This window comes from Callospermophilus lateralis, chromosome 1, assembly GCF_048772815.1.
Source record: "Callospermophilus lateralis isolate mCalLat2 chromosome 1, mCalLat2.hap1, whole genome shotgun sequence".
NCBI lineage: Eukaryota > Metazoa > Chordata > Mammalia > Rodentia > Sciuridae > Callospermophilus > Callospermophilus lateralis.
In genome coordinates this window covers 221,344,059-221,367,879 of record NC_135305.1, presented here as the reverse complement: position 1 = coordinate 221,367,879, position 23,821 = coordinate 221,344,059, and the positions used below count along the sequence as shown (strand labels likewise).

At 50.5% G+C, this 23,821-nt stretch overlaps 1 protein-coding gene across 3 annotated transcripts in view; it reads right to left on the bottom strand.

The window, feature by feature from the left end:
- Positions 1-20,767, bottom strand: part of Rfx2 (regulatory factor X2) — a 43,701-nt gene extending 22,934 nt beyond the window's left edge. For all 3 annotated transcript variants that reach the window (XM_076871968.2, XM_076871951.2, XM_076871960.2), the window contains exons 1-4: positions 20,675-20,767; positions 17,793-17,882; positions 16,432-16,511; positions 14,278-14,539 (exon numbers count right to left, since the gene is read on the bottom strand). In XM_076871968.2, the coding sequence (XP_076728083.1) occupies positions 14,278-14,539; positions 16,432-16,511; positions 17,793-17,882; positions 20,675-20,767 (525 nt within the window). The remainder of the gene's footprint in view (positions 1-14,277; positions 14,540-16,431; positions 16,512-17,792; positions 17,883-20,674) is intronic.
- Between the last annotated feature and the right edge of the window lie 3,054 nt (positions 20,768-23,821).

Sequence of the window (23,821 nt, the reverse complement as noted above, 5' to 3'; positions counted from 1 at the left end):
GTGGCTCTACCCGCCCTGTCCACCCTCGGGAAGTGGCCCTGTGGGGTGGGGTGGCCTGTGCAGTGCCCAGCACCAGGAAAGAGGTCACACATCTTCCTGTAGGGCGGCCTTCCACGTTTTACTCCATTGTTTCCTCTGCACTATTAAAGTCGAGTGACACCCTGCCCCACTAAAGAGCTCTTTAAAAGAGTTAAATCTATCAATATTTCCCATTTTAAAAATTGTAAAGGGAAATTTAAAAAGTATTAATTCATTTAAAAATAATAAACCCGTCACTGGTTAACATCGATAACCCTTTAAAATGAAGAATAGCCATATTTCCCAAAGCACATGAGAAGAAGGGCTCGTTTCTGTCTCCCCAAGTCTCTCTGCAGCTGAGCAGAACACGAGCCCCATGCCCGCCTCTGCACTGTCACGTCTGCTGTTGATTTTTTTTAAAAAAAATTTTAAAATATATTTTTAGTTGTTGATGGACCTTTATTTTATTTATTTGTTTATATATGGTGCTGAGACTTGAACCCAGTGCCTCACACATGCTAGGCAAGTGCCCTTCCACTGAGCCACAGTCCCAGTCCACAGTCTGCTGTTTGAGATGTGCAGCCCTAAGAGAAACATGACTTACTTGACGTTCCAGGCAGTCCTGGACATCTTTACTGGATACTACACCAAACTGCGACAACTGGCAGTTTCTTACAGAGCTCTGGTATCCTCTCTGGCTGGTACCAGATATCACCGATGACAGTGTGGAGACCAGTGTCTGAGACGGGGGTCCCTGAGGACTCCATGGCTGTGGCATGCTTGGTGACTGGAAGGTTTCTGGGCCAAGGTGTAGGATGCCTGGTTGCTATGGCAATGCTCTCCATGGGGACACTCTGTTGCTAGAGTCTTATCAGCCTCGACCTTGCTCTCAGGCACACAGCTCCTGGGAACGAAGGAACTTCCTTGCTAAGATAACCACAATGGTTTGCCAGTTCCACTGCTCCTGAATCTGCCTGAGAATTAGTAACTTTAAACAGTGGACTTTCTTGAGAGCTGCACAATGCTCCTAACATTGTACATTGAAACTGTAGAATGTAACTGTTGCTAAGTCTGTAACTTTCATGAGTACAAAGAATAATGCTTGCATAGTCTTTAATCTGCTTAATGAGACATAGAATAAAGATTGCTGGGGTAATTCTTTAGACCTGCTTCCCCATCAGAGAGCAGTGCTCCACCAGATCCCAGCTTTATCTTCAAGATCTGCGTGTGTGACTCTCTATTTTTTCTAATCTCCCATCACCCCTCGCCAGAATCTGCTAGTTTGGCCATGCAGGTCACAGCAGTTGGTAGTCCGAAGGGATCCAGACACAGGGGAACTTCTTCAATCGCAGATGAGGAGACCCTCCCATTAGTACTTAAGAACTTACAATGCACTTAAAAGTACACTGTGACCTGATGAAGAAGTTAGTATTGCGGCCACGTAAGTTTTTAAATATTCTACATAAGTTAATATATTTTTCTGATCAGTCTTATTTTATCTAATTATACAGGTTTTTACATTCTGTCTTTGTTCAGAGGCCAATTTCTCCAGGGTTAGCTCTAATACATTCAAAAATTTCTTTTAATAAATTATTAGAAGGATGTAGACATGGTGATGTTGGGAATAAATCTGATAACCATCATGTACAAATAGCTGGCTATCTGAAACCTTTGATTTTAGTTTCCATCACAGCTGTTGGATTTTATACCTGGCATTTCCAATTATACAGGCCCGTCCTATGTCTAAATATTATGTACATGGTATCAAAATTGGCATTTAGACAAATGAGTGCTCATCAATTGAAATTTATATAAGGATATGGATCCAAATAACTTAATTCAAATTAAATAACCAGATAAAAATATAGATGTTTTTAAAATGCTAGCTCACAATTTTTTCTAGGTGGCCAGACAATAAAGTCTTGATTTCTAAAAAATGTCTAAAATGTAATGTGATATCCATTGCTTCTAGGATTTTTCTTCAACAGGAAAGAGATGGATACTACAGTTAAATACATTTTTCTTAAATTTTTATTTTACAATTAATATGAGTAAATTAGATTTGACATACATGGGATTAATCTTCATGAGTGTGTTTTCTCAAATGGATAAATTTTACACAAAAGTTTAAGATTACTTTGTTTCTGGGTCTTCACTTAAAAAAAAATGTACTAAGAGTTAAAGTTCTAACAGGTATGATTCTATATGTAAAGATCCAAAAAGTTTTAACTGTGTTTCAATTGAAATATTGTAAACAGCACCAATTATTTCATCTTTTTTAATATTTATTTTTTAGTTGTAGTTGAACAAAACTTTATCTATCTATCTATCTATCTATCTATCTATTTATTTAATTATATGTGGTGTTGGGGATCGAACAGTGCTAGGTGAGTGCTCTAACACTGAGCCTCAACCCCAGCCCTATTTCATCTTATTAAGAGGAGTAATTGGAAATAATTCAGAAATTTTATAACAATTATTTCAAAATGTGAAATTAAAAAGGAATCAACATGGGGCTGGGGGGTCTAGCTTAGAGGTGGAGCGCTTGCCTCGCATGTATGAGGTGCTGGGTTTGATCCTCAGCACCACAGCACCACATACAATAAATAAAACAAAGAATTCATGTCCACCTACAACTAAAAATAAAATAAAATACAATAAAGGGATCAACAGCTAGGATAAAGATATAAAAATGCCTGTGAAGGGAAACAGATAAACGGTTTGAAAGGGTAGATCTCAAAGAGTCTGTGGTGACTAAACTGGTTATATGTAATTAGTACAGTTAAAGTTATTTAAGGCTGTTTTCTATTTAAAAAAAAAAAAATTTCCTCATCTATGAGGCTAAAGAGTTTTGAACAAGGTCTCTGGCATGGAATTTGCTTATGAAAACAGACTAGGAAAAGCTGTTCTTTTCACAAATATTTGTCACATTTCAAGAATAAGCAGCCATACTTCTTAGGACAGTTGTCTCTAATTCAAAGGATAGCTACCCATAATTAATTAAGTTTCCAAAAAGGGGTTGAAAAAAGATATTGATTTTTTCCCCAGACACAAGTAAAATACTAATGTACTAATTTAAACCAAAGTTTAATCCTCTATATGTTAAAGTAATAAGGATTTCCCCTTTTTTTTAAAATTTATTTTTTAGTTTTAGGTGGACACAATATCTTTATTTTATATTTATTTGGTGCTGAGGATCGAACCCAGTGCCTCGTGCATGTTAGGAAGCACTCTACCGCTGAGCCACAACCCCAGTCCTAGGATTTCTTAGAACATTAAATTGTTCTTACTTATCAAGACAATTTCTCATGTCTGTGAAGTTCTATCAGAAAATAGGTCTTAAAAATTATTATTTGTCCAATTCTGATAAACTATTATTTTAGAGTATTATGTTACATTTCAGATTCTAAATTTTTTTTCAAATGTTTAACTTGGTTAATTTAAGGACAACTGTGTAATTGTGGCACTGTTAACTGGTTTCTTTATATACAAAGAGTGTTCATATACAAGTCTTTTAAATATAAGGGTTAGAAAAACATTTTTACAAAGCTGGTGTTCTCCAAATTTAACTTCTCTATAACAGTGGTGTATTATAAAAATAACAAATTTAGTTAAAATTTATTTATGTGATCTTAATATTTTGTAACTAGGTAAACTTAATTTGTCATATATTATAAAATTTTGTGTTACTCTCTACACTGAGAGTAAATTCAAATATATTTTTAATAAACAATGAAGAGAGCCTATTTTATTTAAAATTTCACAGTATGAGAAATAATGATATTTTGCCTCTCTCCCACAAAAGTGTTACAGGCTCTCTTGACTTGTTTGATTTATATTTCAGATGTAATATTAAATTATGTTAACTGATTCATAGACTCAAAAATTATATAAAAACTGTATAATATTTAAGAAAAATATTAAAATTATTTTTCAAAAATAAAACACTATACTCAAGATTTGTCAAGAGGCCAACTCACGTGAGTTTAAGGCTCTGCCTCTCACCTGATTCCATGTTAAGATAACCACTAAAGTTCATTTAAAGTTAAGTTCAAAAGATAGATTTTTGTTATAAAAATTACTGTGATCTTAAAATAAATAGGAAACATAAAATATAATATATAACTAAATAAAAGTTTGGGATTACAAAAAAATCATGGCTCATAGCTATTGTACAATCTAAATATGATCTTACTCTTATTAAATTTCATTTTATATTTTCCTTATAAACTTTATAACTGTCATTTGTTAGTGCCTTACAAAAGTACAAAAGGCCTCTCCTTTTCATATTTGGGCAGCCTAATTATAGATGCATGATTCAGCCACAAAACTTACAAATTGATTTTCCAAAGTTAATAGGCGATATGTTTGGTAAAGGCATAGCTCACAGTTATCTACACAGATTTGAGCCCTCTGTTGGATGAATCAGTGGAGATCCCTCTGCGGCCTCTCCTTAACAGCTTACTACAGAGGCAAGGGCTACATTAATCAAAGTTGAAACTGCCACAAAACTGCACAACTTACTAGAATTAATTTGCAGGAGCCTATGCGCGGGTTGATGTTTCCTACTTCTCATACCCCTATAGGGCCATACGGCAGTCTTTAAAAGTTATTAAATGGCTCCACCTTGTTCATTCTCCTCTGAAATTTTTTAACTTCATTTCATAATTTTGTTAAAAAAAAGAAAGAAAGAAAGAAAAGAAACTGAGCCTCCTTCCGTCGTGTGCCCTTTCCCAGTTCTACAACATTGGCTTTGACAAGCCCTACCTGCCTAGCAGGTGACTTCTTAAAATTTTCCTGGCCATTAAAAATTTCACATCAAGTCATTTCCCACTGGCTGCTCTGGCAGAGCTGGGCTGTCCATTACAAATTAAAACTGATAATGCTCTAGCCTATACTAGTTCATTTTTTCAACAATTTTGTGATCAATACCGTATTGAACACCGAACTGGCTTACCTACAACCCTCAGGGCCAGGCTAATGTGGAGTGAGCTATATTAACTATAAAATTACAGTTACAAATACAAAAAGGGGGAGCTAGAGCCCCATAAAATTGTTTAAATCATGCTCTATTTATTAAATTTTTTGAATTGTGATGCTGAGGGTCGCACTGCTGCTGAGAGACATGTGGCTCATACAACGGAGGCCTGGCCGCTCTGGTCTGGTGGAAAAACTTACAAACGGGACAGGGGAATGGACCAGATCCAGTGATTAGGTGGGGTAGAGGTCATGCTTGTCGTTTTTCCAGAAAGTGCAACTCATCCTATTTGGGTTCCTGAACGAGCTATTCGTCATCATCATGGAGAGCCTTGAACCCCAGTTCAAACGACAGAAATTGACACCGGAAGTGTTGATTCTGATACCCACCAAGAACGATAGGTTGAGGAAGAAGAGACAGAGAACCCAATGAACCCAGAAGGCAGGTTTGCCAACATGGGGACATTTGAAGAATCTGACGCACCAGGCTGAACAGATGGTAAATCAATGGGGCAATATTAAATCTCCTGACACAATGCTTCCGGCCACGTTGACTTTACTAAGCTGAGAGTAAGTAATGTTGTTGGGGACACTTACTGAACTTACTTTCCAGATCCGCCTTTAGTTTACCCAGCTGTGTGGACTGGAGAATCTGTACTCTATTTACCAATGACACACATGATGGGAGGATTTTCAGATGTACATATTACGTTCAATTGAATTGAATTATTCTGGATTCAGTGGGAGCTTACCTACGTATTGTTCCCACAGTGACAATACTGGCTGTTTAAAGGTGGCCCCAGGAGGTAAGTCAGCATATGGGGGAACCAAGGTAGCCAACATTACTGGCCCTTGGGCTATAACTAAATATATTCAGACACTTATGAAAATGGGACTACCCAGTGATGTGACTGTGCTCCCTACAGAACACCCTTCTTTACCTTATTGTCCTAATCATACTATTACATATTTGGGTGCCTTTCCTAAATGGATAGATTGTGCCAACACTTGGCCAGTATGTCATAACATTTATAGCAGTAATGAATACATCTTGGATTGGTCTAGTAAAGGTGATGGAAGGCATTTGTATCAAAAGCTCACAACCCCTGGAGGATTTATAAGTAACATTCTAACCTCCAGTGGTGGTGGCATACAAAAGGTGTTTGATACTTGATAGCTGCCTCAGATTTCGTTAACTTTACTGGCACTCCTTTATCTGATCATGTCAGTAAGGACGTGAAGTGGCTCCTTGTTATGGCTTGCGAGCCTGGGTACAATTCCCCTTATATTTTCATTACTGGAAATGTTATAGTAAACAGGATAAGAGAAAAATATCATCTAACTTGCTATAATTGCACCTTAACAAACTATATTACTAGATATAATAAAGGACAAGGCATTGCAGTATTAAGACAACCTTTTTTTTATTATGACTCCAGCTAATATTTCTGAGCCCTGGAATTCAGATACTGGATTTCATGTTTTACAGCAAATTCATGCTCAGTTAAAAAGACAATGCCATGCTCTTGACCGAAAAGTATTTGGAGTAGTTGCTTTGATTTCTATTTTAGATTCTGGCATCACTAATGCCATAGCTTTATCCAATAATATACATAATGCTCAATTTGTTGAGAATTTAGCACAAAATACTTCAAAAACTTTGCAAAATCAAGCAAATATTGATGATAAGATAGAACCAAAAATTAAATGCTTTAGAAGCTACAGTTATTTATATTGGAAATAAACTTGCTTCCCTTAAATTTAGACAAAAACTTGTTGCCATGCCAACTGTAGATAAGTGTTGCTGTAATACAAACCTATCAGTGGGACTGGGAGAACATTAAAAACCATCTATTGGGCTTTTGGCAGAAAAATAATGATAGCCTGGATCTTATTGGATTACATCAGCATATCCAGGACATTCAAGAGAGTTGGATTGATTCTATGGATCCTGCATGGCTTGGTATCAAATACTTAATGATTTAAAAGGCTTTAATCCCTGGAATATATTAAAACATTCACTCTGGTACATTTTTGGAATTATATGTTTGTTACTAATTCTCTTTAGTATTGTAACAATAGGATGCCAAATCTTCCCAAGAGAATTAAATGGCTTCAAGTCTTGATCCATCACTTGCATTTAAAAAATAAAAAAGGGAGAAATGTGGAGAGCAGTGACAGTGATTGGGAGACCAGTGTCTGAGACTGGGGTCCCTGAGGACTCCATGGCTGTGGCATGCTTGGTGACTGGAAGGTTTCTGGGCCAAGGTGTAGGATGCCTGGTTGCTATGGCAATGCTCTCCATGGGGACACTCTGTTGCTAGAGTCTTATCAGCCTCGACCTTGCTCTCAGGCACACAGCTCCTGGGAACGAAGGAACTTCCTTGCTAAGATAACCACAATGGTTTGCCAGTTCCACTGCTCCTGAATCTGCCTGAGAATTAGTAACTTTAAACAGTGGACTTTCTTGAGAGCTGCACAATGCTCCTAACATTGTACATTGAAACTGTAGAATGTAACTGTTGCTAAGTCTGTAACTTTCATGAGTACAAAGAATAATGCTTGCATAGTCTTTAATCTGCTTAATGAGACATAGAATAAAGATTGCTGGGGTAATTCTTTAGACCTGCTTCCCCATCAGAGAGCAGTGCTCCACCAGATCCCAGCTTTATCTTCAAGATCTGCGTGTGTGACTCTCTATTTTTTCTAATCTCCCATCACCCCTCGCCAGAATCTGCTAGTTTGGCTGCACTGGTCAGTTGTGGCATTGCAGTATGGAACCTGACACCATATCAAGAAGCTCTTCACACTCAGGCACGTTACAATATGTAAGTGACATCAGTGAGAAAGGCAGAATAGAGCAAGGACCAGGTCTCCACCAAAGTCCTGAATAAATGGGCAAACCCCACTGTACCCAACTTTATCCAAAGTCTGGAAATTCAAAAAAGTTTATAGCAACCAGGTGGATCCTTCACCAAGAAACAGCTGAAACTTGGCCTGTAAGGGAACCTCTGTGACATCACTGGCTGACCAAATGGAAATCCCAGGGGCCCCCACGACAGCATGCACAGATTTCACAAAAGCGGTCCAGGAAGCCTGATAAACAGTCCACAACAACTACACACAGCAATGATAAACCCTGGAGAGGACAGATCCAAAATCCAGAGTTGCCCCCTTATTTACTTATTTTCATACCTTTATTTTACTTATTTATGTGGTGCCTCATACACACAAGGCAAGTGCTCAACTACTGAGCCACAACCCCGGCCCGAGTTTCCCCTTTTAACATTAAAGATATCCAGTCCTCCGCAGAAATCTACCAAGTGCACAAGCCAACAAGAAAGTACGGCCCAGGCACCGACAAAAAGGGAACAAACAGAGCCACCTGGGGAAGCTCAGACGTTGTCTTTATGACGCAAGGAGTTTAAGGCTACTGTTTGTATGTGCTCCAAGGACTCACAGAGACCAGGAGAACGCAGTCTTGCCACATAGAGAATATCCACAAGGAGGTACATCACAAAGAGGAACCAAACTGAAATCACAGACTTGAAAATCCATTTGAAGATACGATGGTTGGAAAGTCCCATATTTGATGAAAGACACGAATACACACATCAAAAATCTCAATAAAGCCTGGGATACAGCATCTCAAGACCTGGCAGGGTTGGCAGAGAGAATGAGCTTCCAGAGCCCCCCAGACAACTGACCAACATCCCACTAGCTGTCTTACAGTAAGCCTGGGGGCTTCTCTGGGCCCCTCGCCCTTGGGCCTGGAGTGGTAATGAAGGCACAGGCTGCCACTCTAGAAGCATGGAAGTCACTCTTTCTCCAAACTCATCAGTGTGTGAAAAATGAACATTCTACTTCTAATAACCCCACTGAGCAAGCCTCCTAGGGAGGGTCCCTCTGCCACAGTCCAGCTGTGTCTGTAGCTGACAAGGCATCACCAGGCTGGGTTTGCCAGGATTTGGTACTGGGTGACAGGGCCCTGCCTCCCGGGAGAGTCGTCAGCAGTAGGAGTGGACAATGGTCCCAAAGACCCAGACAGGAGACCAGAGAGACAGGGGCCTGCTGTTAGACTCGCTGCAGCTGACCATCTGTTCAAAAATACAGCTTAGCCACGTTACCATAGAAGGAGCTAATAAAAGTTTAAATACGTTATGAGCAGAACCCTCAAGGTTCTTTATTAAAAAATTCAGAATGCTTTCACAGGGGGAGGGACAATTGGAAGATGAGGGCAGAGGGACAAGTCTTAGAATCAGGTTAGAAAAGGGAAAAGCTGGACGTCCTGGTACAGGTGGGAGGGACCCGTGGGGCTCGGGGCTGAGAGGGCGACAGGCATTCTTGCTCTGTGTGTCTGCACCTGCCTGGCCCAGGAGGCGTTGGTGGGGGACCGGTGTGCAGCCTTTCAGGTTCACCTGGGCACTTCCACATTCGCCTCCATGACTGGCCACTTTAGCTACTTGAGTTCAGCGTTCAGTGCTCCACGGCCCTCCTTCCAAACCAGCCCAACAGAACACGCCACATCCTGTGCCTGCTGTGGCGGCCCGGATCCCACACGGCTGACTTCTCAGGACCACCTTTCCAGACGCCAGATTCGGCTTCAATCCAGGGTTGAGATGAGGTGTCAAGAGGGCTCTCCCCTGGTGACTGGACTAGCCACTTGTGGGTTAGCGGTCACCTCCAGAGTGGGTCTGCCACCAGGGCCTATTTGGCTGGATCTCCTGCTCTCTCTGTCCCTCACCAGGTGACATCCTGTATCATGCCGGCTCTCTGCCAGCATGGAGGCCACCCCCAGATGTGGGACCTTGACCTCAGACCAGAACGTGAGGCCAACGAGCCCCATCTGTGGCCCCGAGTTATAAGCAGCAGAACATGGAGTAAGAGCCAAACAGGAAACTGGTGCAGGTGTGGTGGGTGTGGCGGGTGGTGGCCAGGGCCAGCTGGGCGTGGAAGCAGGTGGCTGCCCTGACGACACAGGTGAAGATCACTCCAGGTGACGTCATGGCACGTCTCAGGCTGGGTCCTGGAGAGCTGGCATCCAGCAGTTCAGGCCAAAAATACCGGCTCTTTTCTTTTCTTTGAAAGTCCTAGGGATGGAACCCAGGGCCTCGCACGCGCCAGGGAAGTGCCCACCGTGAGCCACACCACAGCCCACTGTGGATACTGGGGTCGAGGACCAGGTTCTGAAGAAGACCCTGAGTGTCCTGCAGGCTGGCCGCCGCGGTCCCAGCTCTCCTGTACGTAACGACTTCCTCACGCAGGTAGGAAGAGGGCAGGGCGAACTCGCAGGGATGCTGCACACCGGAGCCAGGGCCTCAGGGCTTCAGAGAGGTTCTGCTTACAGCTGAGGCAGCGGAAGGACCAGGGTCCCCACCCAGCTCTCCCTGGAGGAGCCTGTCCTGCCATCTGCCATGCAGGGCCACCAGGAGTCTCGGAAGTCAGGATGAATCCCCGGGGGAGGTGCTGGGCCTCTCCCCAGTTTCTGGTTCATCTCAACACCCAGAGATATCCCTCTGCCGGGGCTGTGACGTTGACTGGGACTCCTGGGCAGGGCACCAGGACACCCTCCTGCTCGTGGCCAGAGGTTCCACTCTAAGCCCCTTTGTCCTCGTCAGCCCCGGGAGCCCTGTGGGGCTGTGGTCTGGCGTGGTCTCGTGTGTGGTCTCTGGGTCCCTCCGAGGCAGCTGCCAGCTGGGGGGGCTCCTCCTCAGGCTGCAGTGTCCTGCGTCCTTCCCTGGACAGAGCCCCGGGCCGAGGCCTCTGTGAGAGCACCCCCTCAGGTAGCTACTGGGCTCGTGTGGCTAAAAAAGGACATCAGAAGGCTTCCACCCAACACTGACCACCTAGGCCATCAGTGTGCCACCAGGCGGCCAGCCACAGGGGCTGCAGGGGGCCCTGCTTCAGTCTCCAGGCTATTTTCAGGATTAATTTAAAGTCTCATGACACAAAACCTCGAGGTGAACGATCGGCAGGCGTCAGGGTCAGAGCGGAGCCTGGGCTTCTGCTGCTTCTCGGGGCTGTCCCTTGCTCCTGGACGATCCCGTGGGTCTCGGAGCTGTCCTCATGAGGTGTCTCCATGCCAAACAAGTCAAGGGACAACGCAGTGTGCGCGGTAGAGGGGCTCCGATTCTCAGCTGGGAGATGGTACCCACGGTGACTGGAGGGACATGTGGGAGAGGGAGGGACAGACCACGCCTGCTCCTAGATTTCTAACTGGTTTAAAACTTCAATTATTCCAAAGCAGCTGGGACAGCTGTGGACCCGGGAGGCAGGTCCCAACAGCTCTCCGGCTTCCACAGGGCTGCTGGAGAGGGCACCCCGAGGCTGCTCATGGGGGGACCGTGGCCCCAGCCCAGACAAGCTGGTGTCTGTTCCAAGGCCAAGCCTGCCCCACGCCTGGACGTCAACGCAGGCTGCGAGGACAGGTTCTAGTCAATAAAGCCCAACACCAAGTCCCTCCCGGCCAGTCCTTGAGGCACGCCTGGCCCCCGTGGCCACCCAGGCTCTGGCTGCTGATGGGGCTGGGCACAAGCTGGTACACCTTGGATGAGCAGCAAGCACATCCCACAGTGTCACAGCCCCTAGGAAACAGGTGGCTTCTCTCCAGGGCAGAGGCCAGGGCTGTGCCTGCCCTCAGCACTGGGTTCTGGGAGTCACTCGGAGGCAGGAAGAGAGAACAGCAGACTCAGAGCCTCGCTGAAGTCAGGGTGACCCACACACACCCAGACCCAGGGAACGGGGACAAGACCAGACTGTCACTTTCTAGTTGAGGAGATTAGCCTCACACCAAAATAAGAAGGCACTGCCCAGGTGACAGTCCGTCAGGGCGATCCCTCCTTCCACGCTGTGCAGGAGAGAGACGGCGACCCTGTCAGCCAAGAACGAGCGTCTCACAGAATTCTACGTCTGTTCAAAGAGACACCCAGAAACTAGCAGTAGAGGCCCCGGGAGGACCTGGGAATCGGCCAGGCTCAGCAGCAGGCCCGAGGCGCCCGAGGCTCCCCAGGGTCCCGAGGTTGCCGGGCAGGACACCCGGGCTTCCATCCCCGCTCGCGCCGACTGGAGTCCTGGCAGGGCCAGGTCGAGAGGAAGGAAGGGGCACCGGTGGAAGGGAAGGGAAAAGCGCTTATATTTTCAGACAATAAAAATAGAACGAAACGGTGTGTTCAGCAAGGCTGCAGAATACAACACCAATGGCCAAGAACCGCATATTTAGTAATGAGCAGTTGGAAACTGAAATTCCAAAATTGCTCTGACTCACAGTAGGTTCAAAACCCTGAGGCTCTAGGGATGAATCTAAGAAGCACATGGAGGATCCATATGTTGAAAATCACAAAATGCTGACGAGTGAATTCAAAGAATTTAAATAATGGATCAGAAGACTCAGCGTAGTAGAGATGTTAATTTCCCCAAACTGATGGACAGACTGGACACAATTAGTCAAAGTCCAGTAGCATTTCTCCATCTGTAGATAAGTTGACCTAAGACCCAGAGAGGCTGGGCTGCAGCTCAGTGGCAGAGTTCTTGCCTGGCGTGTGTGAGGAGCTGGGCTTGATCGCCGGTACCACATAAAAATAAACAAAGGCATTGTGTCCATCTATCACTATAAAAAAAGATTAAAAAAAAAGAAAGTCTCATAGAACCTTTCAGTTCACACACCAGCAGCACGCGCCGAGGGAGCAGCGACACGCAATCACACACCTCCTGCCCAGCTGTGGTGGCCCGGCCGGGGGCTGCTGGCGATGGACAGGCACATGGATCCGAGGATCAGGGCAGACACCCTGAAGCAGGGTGGCCCACTGATGTTGGACAAAGGTATAAAAGCAACCCAAAGAAGAAAGGATGGCTCTTTGTTTGTTTTTATTTTTCGGCTTTCAACAGTGAGGCTGGAACAACGTGCAAGACAGGCAATCAGCCTGTAGCTCCTGTCTTAAAGTGTGACACTACGCGCCTTCACAGGACATCAGGGGAGAAGGAGGCTGCAGGTGGCAGAGTCTCAGGACACCAAAAGTACAAACCCAAAGAGAAAGACTGAGAAAATGAATTTGAGTAAAATTGAAAATTTTTTTTCTCTGTATAATCAACATAGATGACAGTGGCACACCACAGGCTGGGGAGACTTCCGCAGAGCATCTCTGACAGGGGACGCGGATCCAGAGCATAGAAGAGCCCTCTGAGTTCAACAGTAAGGGAACAACCAACCCGGCGAAAATGACAAAAACGACTTGAACTGGTTCGTCCCCGAGAGCCCACAGGAGAGGCAGGTCACACATGAGTGGCAACTGGCCAGTGTCACCTGCAAGAAGCCTCAAGCTGCAGATACAGCAAGGCCAGGGCACGCCTCCTAGGAGGGACGACCTGGGTGCTGGTGAGGCAGAGCCCAGGGACTGGCAAAGCCACGCCTGCGCCTGCCTGTGAGCAGGACTCCCCTCGAGGTTCCCACCCAGGAGGACACACGCGCCCACACCTAGCCTGTGCCTGGGGACGGGGCTGCGGGCTTCACCAGGGCCCCCAGTGGAGCCTGGTGTGGCCCTCGTGGGAGGCCACACACTCCAGTGACTGCCGGGTACAAAACTCCTCGGCCACAGAGAACCAGCTCGCCTCCTCGCAGGGCCCGGCGGAACCGAGGCCCCGGCCGAGCAAGAGACACTGTCTCCGCAGGTCACCCACCGCACAATCCCCTGTGCGCGGCACACCCCCAAGATCACCCCATGGTGACAGGGAGCGGACTGGTGGTCACCAGGGTGGTGGGCTTCTTGGGGCAGCTTTCAGTGGGTCTGGACGGAGGACGACTGCACAGACCGACACGTGTCAAACCCCGTGGGACCGTGCGCCAAGGCCAGTTCTACTCCGTGAGTTTAGAACCACACACGAGACAAAAGTCAACACTGAAAACCGAGTTGTGAAAGGCCCTGCAGGACGACGGGGCGCTGGGGCCTGCAGCTGTCCTCAGGGGCCTCCTCTGGGTCAGGGCACTTTTGCTAAGGACGGAGGCTGACCAGGACAACGACGTGAAGGTGACAGCAAGAAGACCACCGCGGCACACCCACCCGCAGGGAGAGGCTTTCTCATGTTCCAGTTTCACAAGAGCCCGTGACCTGCGACGCCCCCTCTTTTTACCAACAAGGAGCTATGGTTCAGGCAGCCTGCGCTACTGCCTGGGGTTCCCGGGCCGGTCTGCGTGGTGGCGTCTCCCAGGCCCGTGGGCCGCCTCCTACTCACCATCCCCGTTGCTGCCGTCTAGCGCGGTCTACCCTGCGGGCCGGGCCTCGTACATACCGTGGCTGGTGAGGACCGGGCAGTGTGGGCCAGGGAGTGTCGCGTGCCGTCCATTCCCCCGTGGATGAGGTAGGCTCCTGCGCTGGACACCAGGGGGCTCCCCCCAACATCCATGGTGATGCCCACCATGCTGTGGGAGGGGACTGCTGGTGGGGACGAGGCTGCCACCGTCACCTGGGCACCCCCCGGGGCCTCGAAGTAAGAAGCCGCGCTGCTGGGGGCGAACATCTGAGGCTCCGGGTTGTAGGCGTAGGCCGTCCGTCTGCAGAGAGAGAGGAGTCTCCCTGGGCCCTGGGCCACCACACCCCCATCTGAGTGGGTGTCAAAGAAACCCAGCGGCGCTTCACGGGAGAGCTGTAGCCCACGCGGCCGAGCGGACAGAGCCATCCAGACGTGGCCTGTGAAGTTCAAAAGCGACACAAAGCTCGAGGCCATCGACTGAGACATTCAGGACCTCCGACGTCCCGAGCTGTAAGTGGGGGATGGGCACGCGTGGAAGGGCCCTGGGGGGACGCAGCGGCCATGTCTGTGGTTGGGGTTCCACGAACTGACACCACGGGGTGAGAATGCACAGAGCCATGCGCACACTCACATGTGGGTTTGCACACACGTGCTGCGCACACGGACTGCAGATGAAGGTGTGTAAAGACCGGAGAGGGTGAGCAGGCTGACGCGGCTGCCCAGTGTCAAGTCCCCAGCCTGGGTGTCCTGCAGTCACTGGAGATTCCCCCCCCACCCCCCCGTGGCAAGCTGGGGCTCTGTGACTAATTTTGTGACTTCCTATGAGTCCATGATTATCTCAAAACCGAAACCATTAAAAAATGAAAGTGTATCATACAAAGAATTTCCAGGGAGCCGAGCGTGCGCCCGACATGCCTTCGCCATCTGGATCAGGGTGAACCTGGTGTGTCCAGACTCAGATGTCTTAAGTTACTCTTGGGGGATGCTGGTCATTAAGAAGGTGGCCAGTGGTCATGTTTGCTTATTGGTGGGTAAAGGTCAGTGGCAAGGGCCCTCTGGCCTCCTGGAGGCGTAGTGTCCCAAGGTGGCATCCTGCATAACTCCAGTATAATGCTGAAACCAGGGACATGAACTGGGTACGGCCCACGGAACTTGTTTCAACTCTGCCAACTTTGCACAGTCACCGCGTCTCTGTGTGCTGTGGTGCCACAGCTGAGCCCTCAGCACCGTCCCCGCAGGATGAAGGGACATCCAGACACACAGCAAGCGGAAGGCCTTCTCTCTCCAGCCCCTGAGCTCACAGGGGATGTGTGATTTTCTGTCCCCAGCATCACACAGAGCAGAAAACTTTAGAAGTCCCAATCTTAAACTTAGAAGTTAGAGTTGTTTTTGGTTTTGTTTTTGGAGACAGATGTTTCTAGAAGTTAAAAGCACAAAGGTCTGTGGTTGGCTCAGTGTGGTGGCCACACCTATAATCCCAGTGGCTCAGGAGGCTGGAGCAGGAGGATCATGAGTTCAAAGCCAGCCTCAGTAACGGCAAGGCGCCAAGCAACTCAGGTAGACCCTATCTCTAAATAAAATACAAAATAGGGCTGGGGAGGGCTCAGTGGTGGAGTGCCCTGAGTTCAATCCCCGGCACCTCCCCCTAATAAAGGTCTGTGGTTGCTGAAACCTCCACAGGACTGGGACACTGTCGGGAGCCATTCTCACACGTGACTGGGTGACTCCCGGTCAGGGTCTGAGGCTTCTGGCTGTGTCGGAGCTTCCCCGGCCCTCTCCTGTTGAGAGAGCCCGTCCCTGTGGGGGTGTGACTGACCACTGACCCCGGGGGCCCAATCACTGACCCTGACCTTGGAGTGCGGCCCCCCCCTTCAACCTTCATTGGATGGAATTCTCCCCTGAATTTCTTGTTCCCCAATAAAAGGCTACTCCCTGGCGTGCTCCCTCTCTCTCTCTCCTGCTAGCCCTGAGTAATCCTTGCTGCCCTGCCGGGCGGTTAGAGGAGGGAACCAGAGAGGGGAGCCGTCTCGGACCTGGTCATAGAAAAAGGTAACTGAGTCTGTGTGTTTATTTCGATCTCGCTAGCTAACTGCCATGTCTGGACACTGGGCTTGATGTGGACAAGAGTCTGTACACACACATGCAGGTGGGAGGGGGCGGGCAGCAGGCCGCCGGGATCCAGAAGGTACGCACATGGCTCCGTTGGCATAGACGGCGTCTCCCCCTTCCACGTACTGCACCTGCGCGGGGTACACGTGCTGCACGGGCTGGACCTGAAACAACACGTGCTTGGGTTACGTGGGCGCTTCCAGGGCACAGCCTTCCAGAGAACGCGAGCGCGACGGACATCCAGGATCCTGGGGCCCGCAGCCGACAGCTGCTATGGCTCCTCAGAGCTGTGCCTGGTTTCTGGGAGCAGCTACGGGGGCGCTGACGCCCCAGCTGGTATTTACTTAGGGAACAAGCTCCAGGGCCAACACATGCTGCGTGGTATCCCTGGGGAGGGGGCAGAAGCCTGGGGACCAGGTGAAATGCACAAGTGTCATCAGGAAGCCCTCCTTGCCCACAGACAGCTGGGGCAGGGAAGCTTCCAGAGTCACACACTGGTCTTTGTGTCTCCTCCCTCAAGGTCCGAGGGAGGGCCTGGCAGAGAGAAACCGAGGGCAGAGACTTTGCTGAGGCCCTGGGTCCCCCTGAGCCTGCCCGGAGCCTCTGCCCTGGGACCTGCAGTCCTCTCCAGCTCTGGAGACTCAGGACTGACAGGCACCTTCCACTGGCTGCAGGTCGGGGCAGGAACTCCGGTCTGAGGGCAGGTCTGGCCTACTGGTGTTTTTGTAAATGAAGACTTTTAGGCGTTGGGGCAGGTACTGGGGATCAAAACCAGAGGGGCTTACCCACTGAGCACATCCTCATCCCTTTTTATTTTTTGTTTTGAGACTGGGTCGTGCTAAGTTGTTTAGGGCCTTGCTAAATTGCTGAGGCTGATCTTGAGTTCGCCATCCTCCCGCCTCAGCCTCCCTAGTGATGGGTCACAGGTGCGCTGCGTCCCGCTGTCAACGAAGTTTTATTCCCACTCAGCCGTGCCCGTTCCTACCCATGCTTTATGACGGCTTCTGCCGTGGCTACAATGACAGGGCTGAGTGGTCAGGCCCACAGGACCCAAAGAGGTGGTCTTTGGCTTCCTGTCATCCGCTGACCGCCCCGAGCTCAGCCAGGGCTGGCGAGCTGCCTTCTGAGGCGTGCAGCCGGGCAGAGCGTCGCCTCCTCCCCTGCCTGGGCTGCAGCACGTGCTGGGGGTGGGCTCCCCAGGCGGGGTGTCCCTGGGCTCCACTCACAGGCGCCGGGTGTCCCCAGCTCCCAAACATGTGCTGAATTTACGAATGAACCCAAACCCACCATCTTTCTCGGCTTGATGCAGCACCATCTGCAGCAAAAGCATTTTATAATTTCCTTACAGAGCTTCCGGAAGAGACAGATAGAAAGGAGCACCGCCCCAGAACGGCCTGCCCTCAGAGCGCTCGCCCTCTAGGTCAGGGAGGCCGGGCCATCCTTACCTGCTGTGGCACTTGCTGCACTCTGGGGAGGGAGATGGGCTGCATCGGGGTCCCTTTGGGAGCAGAGCCCGCCGCCTGGACCAGCACCCTCTGGAAGGAAGGGAGAGAGCACAGTGAGTCGCGCCAGCTCCCCACGACTCCACGAGAGCCCCCCACCGAGAGCCGCCCGCCCCGCTTCACCCCACTCGAAGGCCTGACTGGGAGGACGGCAGGACCCACGGCCAGAACGTGTGCAGCCGCAACGTCAAGGACGTACACGAGTGTGAACACGCGGCCACGCACAGGCACACACAGAAGCACAGGCCCCTCCACCCGCCCCGCAGCCTGCGGAGCCACTGGCCCTCCTCACACCGAGGGGACCGAGGGGACCCCTGGGTGAGGAAGGAGCCCTGACAGCCTCCACTCCCCAGCCCGGGGCGAGGGCTTTGCTGCCCCTGTGGCTGTGCAGGCCACACTGGGCCCGTCCCCACTCAGAGTGGTCTGGCCACACCCACGCCTCTGCACACCGAATTCTAGAGCCAGGACTTGTGTGTAGGTTTCCCATCACGTGGGTCCCCCGCTGCCCGTCTCCACCATGTGGGCCCCACTGCCCGACTCCACTACGCAGCCTCCCACGTGAGAAATGAAGGGTCGAGAGGACAGAACTCAGTGTCCGCTAGAAGCGGGGTTCTGGTGTCTTCCCACGAGGGCACTGAATGTCTTCCCACGAGGGCACTACGGGGTGGTGATGAGCAAGGATGCACTGTCCTCTAGTGTTCAAGGACGTCACTGCAGGGTGAGCCAGGCCCTACTGAGGACTCCAGTGTGCTGGCCCTGTGGACTGCCGCCCTCAGGACCTGGCTGGCCTCTGTGGTCACAACTAGAGACCAAACAATACCCATGGCTCAGCTGCCCACAGGCGAGGGGACAACTGAAGGTGGCCCCCGCATGCTGCACCGTCTCTGATGGAGGTGACACAGCTGCTGGGCGGTTGGACCTGAGGACCTCATGCTCAGTGAACCTCGGACACTAACAGGCACAAAGCTTGCGACTCCACTGACAGAAAATGTCCAGAACAGGATGCAGACTCGGGGGTGCTGGGGGCTGAGGAAAGAGGAAGGGAAGTTACTATTAATGGGGGGGTCATGGAATGTTCTAGAACTAGACAGAGGTGATGCTTGTACAATGCTGTGAATACACTAAAAACTACGGAATTCTTCACTTTAAAATGGTTAATTTTATATTTTGTAAATTTCACCTTAGACGAGAAGTTGACTGATGTTAAGTGTTAAGCTAAGCGTGCTAGCGCACAGCGTGATCCCAGTGTCTTGGGAGGCTGAGACAGGAGACTTGAGCCCAGGAATTTGGGGTCAGCCTGGGCAACACAGTGAGACCTCATCTCAAACAAAAGAGAAAGAGCATCATGGTTTTCTTTTGCCACCAACGCTAAGCTGTCGGACGTGGCAGTGGCGAGCTGGGCTGCGGCGTGGCCATTTACACAGAAATTAAACAAGACTGAAATAAGGGTTGAAGCCCAGGCCTCGGCCGCCTGGGTACCTGCCAGGCCTGGGGTGGACAGCGATGGTCAGGAGGCCGGAGGAGTGCACTGTCGCACTCACCTGAGGCACGATGACCTGAGGGCAGGCTGTGCGCTGTGAGGACAGGAGGGCCCTCAGCAGACACAAGTAGCCTATGTCCCCCAGGGCAGGGACGGGCGGGAGGCAGGAGGGCAGGGGAGGGTGCTGCCAGATGCACGTGGGGCAAGAAGAGGAGCCCAGGCAGCCCCTTGGCCCGCGAGGATGCGATATTCAGGGCGGAGTCCACCCAGGAGAGGGGTGCCTGGGAGAGGGGCTTGGCCACAGGGCCGAGGCAGCCAGGGGCGGGGGCTGCTGACCCTTCTGGGGGCTGGCTCAAGGGTGCAGGAAAACGAGTCAATTAGGTTCAACTTGCAGGATGGCGGCATCTGCTCAGGCCCATCTGTACCCCCAGAGGGGCTCCAAAGGCCTTCCCTTCTTGGCTGAGCGCATCTGACGGTCCATTCTAACTGGACGGGCTGTTCCGGCATTGCCTGGCCCTTTCTGCTGGACTGTGCTTCTCTCCCCTTAATCACTCTTCTTGCCGTGCTCCTGCGAAGTCGTCCATTGTGGGTGGTCCTGAGGCCACCAAGGGCCTCTGTGCGCGTACACAAGCTTCCAGTCTGTTCCCTGTGGTCTAGGCCCCTTGGCCCACGGGAGCTTCCTGACTATTTCAAGCTGCGGGAGACACCCTGAGGCCGCGCCCGACCCTGAGAGCCTCCCTCTGCCAATTTTAAACCACAGATTCACCTCCTAGTGCTCGAGCCAAATCCTGAGAATCCTAACTTACTTTTTGCCTCAGGCACAAAGTCTTTCTGTGTAAGAGTCATTTCCAAGGTACGAGAAAGCGTCCATTGAAAGGTATGAGACTGATTCGAGTCAGACTCGGGGTGCTTCTTACTCAGTATATATTACCGCTGTTCTTGTCAGGACCTGTATGGCAAGGGCAAAGGCCAGGTCATGTCACACGGGGTGCCTGTTCTGCAGTAGTGGTCTTGGGGCTAGGAAGTCTATTTACAAAAATACAGTTCTCTCTCTCTGATGGGCACAATGGTGCACCCCTGCAATCTCAGCTACGTGGAAGACGGAGGCAGGAGCATAGCAAGTTGGAGGCCAGCCTCGGCAACTGCATGAGACTCTGTCTCAAAACAAAAAGGGCTAGGCGTGTAGCTCAGTGGTGGAGCACCCCAAGTTCAGTCCCTAGCACCACACACACACTTTCCTTTTTTCTTTTTGTTAATTCAAGTGTTTTTCAAAACCACGGGGCATGTGTCCACGCAGTGGCCCCTGGTTTGTACCAGAATGGCCCCAATGGCAGGGCACTGTTACCTGAGGGGATGCTGGCACAGGCTGGGCTGCTGCTGCCGCTGGACGCAGAGCCACGGATGCAGGTGAATCGGATCCACCCTCGGAATTCTGCATGCTCAGTTCTGGAAGGCGGAGAGACAGTGAGTGGGCAGGACGCCCGTGCAGCGCGAGGGCAGCGCCCACATTCCAGAGCAGCAAGCAGAAGTCACAGGTGGCAAAGCTGGAGCAGGCAGCCTGGTGGCACCCGCAGGCAAGCGGGAGGGGGACGGGGTGTAAATTATGCCAATCAGGAGAGAGGGAGGAGAGGGCACCCCTCCAGATACTAACCACAGCGGGCTCCTCTCAGCGTCTGGCCAGGCTGAACTGCCCCCAGGCCAAGATGGCTGCTCCTTAATGCCCCGCAGAGCAAACGCTCTCGATGGGCGCTTGCTGTGTGGTAGCTGCCGTGCGCCAAGCCCCTGCCCACAGCTCTCCCACTGGGACTCCAGTGGCATCCGGGGTTGCACCCTTACACAGGGCCTCGCGCAGTGGCCTCCACCCACCTGCCAGGGGTGCCCCAGCAGCCACGGCAACCCCAATCTCCAGACCTTGCCCAGGGCTGTCAGCGAGGCAGAATCATCCCCTTGGGTACCACTGGCCCAGGGCTGAGTAGCGGATCCACGAGGGACCAGAGAAATGGCACACTCTATCCTGGGCTGGGTGTAAATCCTCAGGAATTTCAGCCGAAAGTACAAACTGAGCTCTGCTCTCGGCCCAGAGGCGAGCACACAGGTCTGTTTCTGAGCTGGCAGATGCACACATCTTTCAAATGGGAAGTTTAGAGATTCTATACAAGGCTGGATGTACAGTGGCCACGCCTGTCATATCAGCCATTTGGGAGGCTGAGGCAGGAGGATGACAAGTTCAAGGACAGCCTGTGAAGTCTAGCAACAGTTGTCTCTAAATTAAAAAAAAAAAAAAAAAAGGCTGGGGAGCAGCTCAGGGGTAAAGCACCCCTAGGTTCTATTCCCAGTACCCGCGCCTCACCCCACTACACGCAAAGAAACTAAATTTAAAAAGTATTAAAATCAGAACAAAGGAGGAGATCAGACAGATTCATCCCATGACAGCCTAGGCCAAACTGTCTTGTCTTTTTTCTTTCTTTTTTTTTTTGGCAGTGCTGGGTGGAACCAGGGCTGCACAAATGCTGGGCAAGCGCTCTCCCAGTCCGTCTCCCTTTAAATCGACAATCGGCTGCTTTACACCTGGTCACCACCAGGCACACACTTGTCCTGGTCCTACAGTGGCCCCAACTGGACCAGAAAGTTTCCTAGACCCCAAAGGGTCCCACCTCTAAGAATAAGTGAAGATTTAAAAACTTTTTAAAAGCTTTACTTTTTTTAATGTGAAGCAAAACGGTTAACCGATTAAAGAGCTTTGCTAAGGACAGCAGGGGCTGCTGCTTAGTCCTGCGGGGGCTGTCCCCGACCTCCGGCGCCTGCCCTAACGCCTTGGGTGCAGTGGGGAGCCGCGGGGGGCCCCAGGCGTGGGGCATCTTTCTGTTCAGCGGGGCTTGACTCCGTCCTGGCCACTAGATGGCCCCAGAGCCACGCGCTGTCGACTGGGGCGGGCAGAGGCTGGCCGGCAGGACCCGGCGCCTGGCCTCCCGCGGTCTCCTCTCCGCTCCGCAGACCTGACCCGGGGTTGCTGGGAAGCCGTCAGCGGGGTCTCGTGTTGCATTCCGCTAAACGTTCACCCTGGTTCTACGCTCTGCCAGCTCTCTCCCACCTGAGGCCGGGAGGAAAGGACAGGTCCAGAACCTGCCGTGCAGGGAGAACCTGCCGTGCAGGACCCAGGGGAGGGCTGGCTCCGGCCCAGGGCCCTGCCCTGCAGGTGAGAAGGATCGCTCTGGTCCAGATCTCATCTGAACCGGGCAGAGGAGGTGAGCCAGGCGGGGCTCACCTGCCGGGAACGCGCCCTCTGGACCGCCAGTCACAACGTCACAGGAGCCTCCACGCTCCATCGTCCCCTCAGCTAACCCAGGTGCCCGCTCACTGTCGACGGTCAGGGGTGAGACAGTGGCTTTCACCAGGGGCACACCCCAGTGCACACATGTGGGGGTGGCAGAAGGCGGCAGCCTGGTGACCACAGGAGACAGGACAGTGAGCTGGGGTTGGGGAATCCTGAGAGAGAGCCACAGTCTGCCACCAAGTCCACCCAAATCATGGACCCACTAAGGAATCAGAGACCTGGGGGAGACGCCCACAGCTCAAGGGTGAAAACCAAGTGGAGACTTTGGCTGCTGCCCCCATGAGAGCAGGTGAGCTGGCCGGCAGTGAGTGGCCTTGGGAACTTGGCAGAATCCAGAGTCCCCAGCGTACCAGGCAGGATACCTGGGATCCTGGAAGATCAAGAACACACCGGTGACTCCAGTGACACAGGAGGCTGAGGCAGGAGGATCACAAGTTTGAGGCCCGCCTGGGCAACTTAGTGAGGCCCATCTAATTTAATCTAAAAATAAAATGGCTGGAATGTAGCTCAGTGGCAAAGCACTCCTAGGTCCAACCCACAGCACCAAAAATAGATAAATAGATAAATAAATAACGATAATCATGGCCTAGGAGAAGAAATAGGAAAATGTAACCTATCCTCAAGAGAAACAATAAAAGGGGTCAATTAAAATTGAACCCAAGATATTCAAGATGATAGAGAGCAGACAGGGAGTGAGATGGGCGCTAAAGTGAGTCCAAGCTGCACCCCTAGTGAATGGGCTTCCACAAGCAGAGGCCACTGGACAGAGGACAGCGACCCTGGGTGGCAGGTCTCAGCGCATTGCACAAGAGTGGGTCACACAGAGGACAGTGTGCTCGACTGCAGTGGAGGAAGACATCAGCAAGGTGGCAGGAAAATGACAAGCATTTGAAACATTTAAACGTCCTATTAGCCTAGGTGACCTATTAGCCTAGATGACCAATAAGCCACAAGGGAAATTAGAAAATTTTGAACTGAATGATAACAAAACACCATTTATCAAAATTTGTGCTTGGGCTTGGAGGTGCACACCTGCAATCCCAGAGACTCAGGGGCCTGAGGCAGGAGGTTCACAAGTTCAAGACCAGCCTGAATTACTTAGTGAGACCCAGTCTCAAAATGCAAAATAAAAAAGGGCTGGGGATGTAGCTCAGGGGT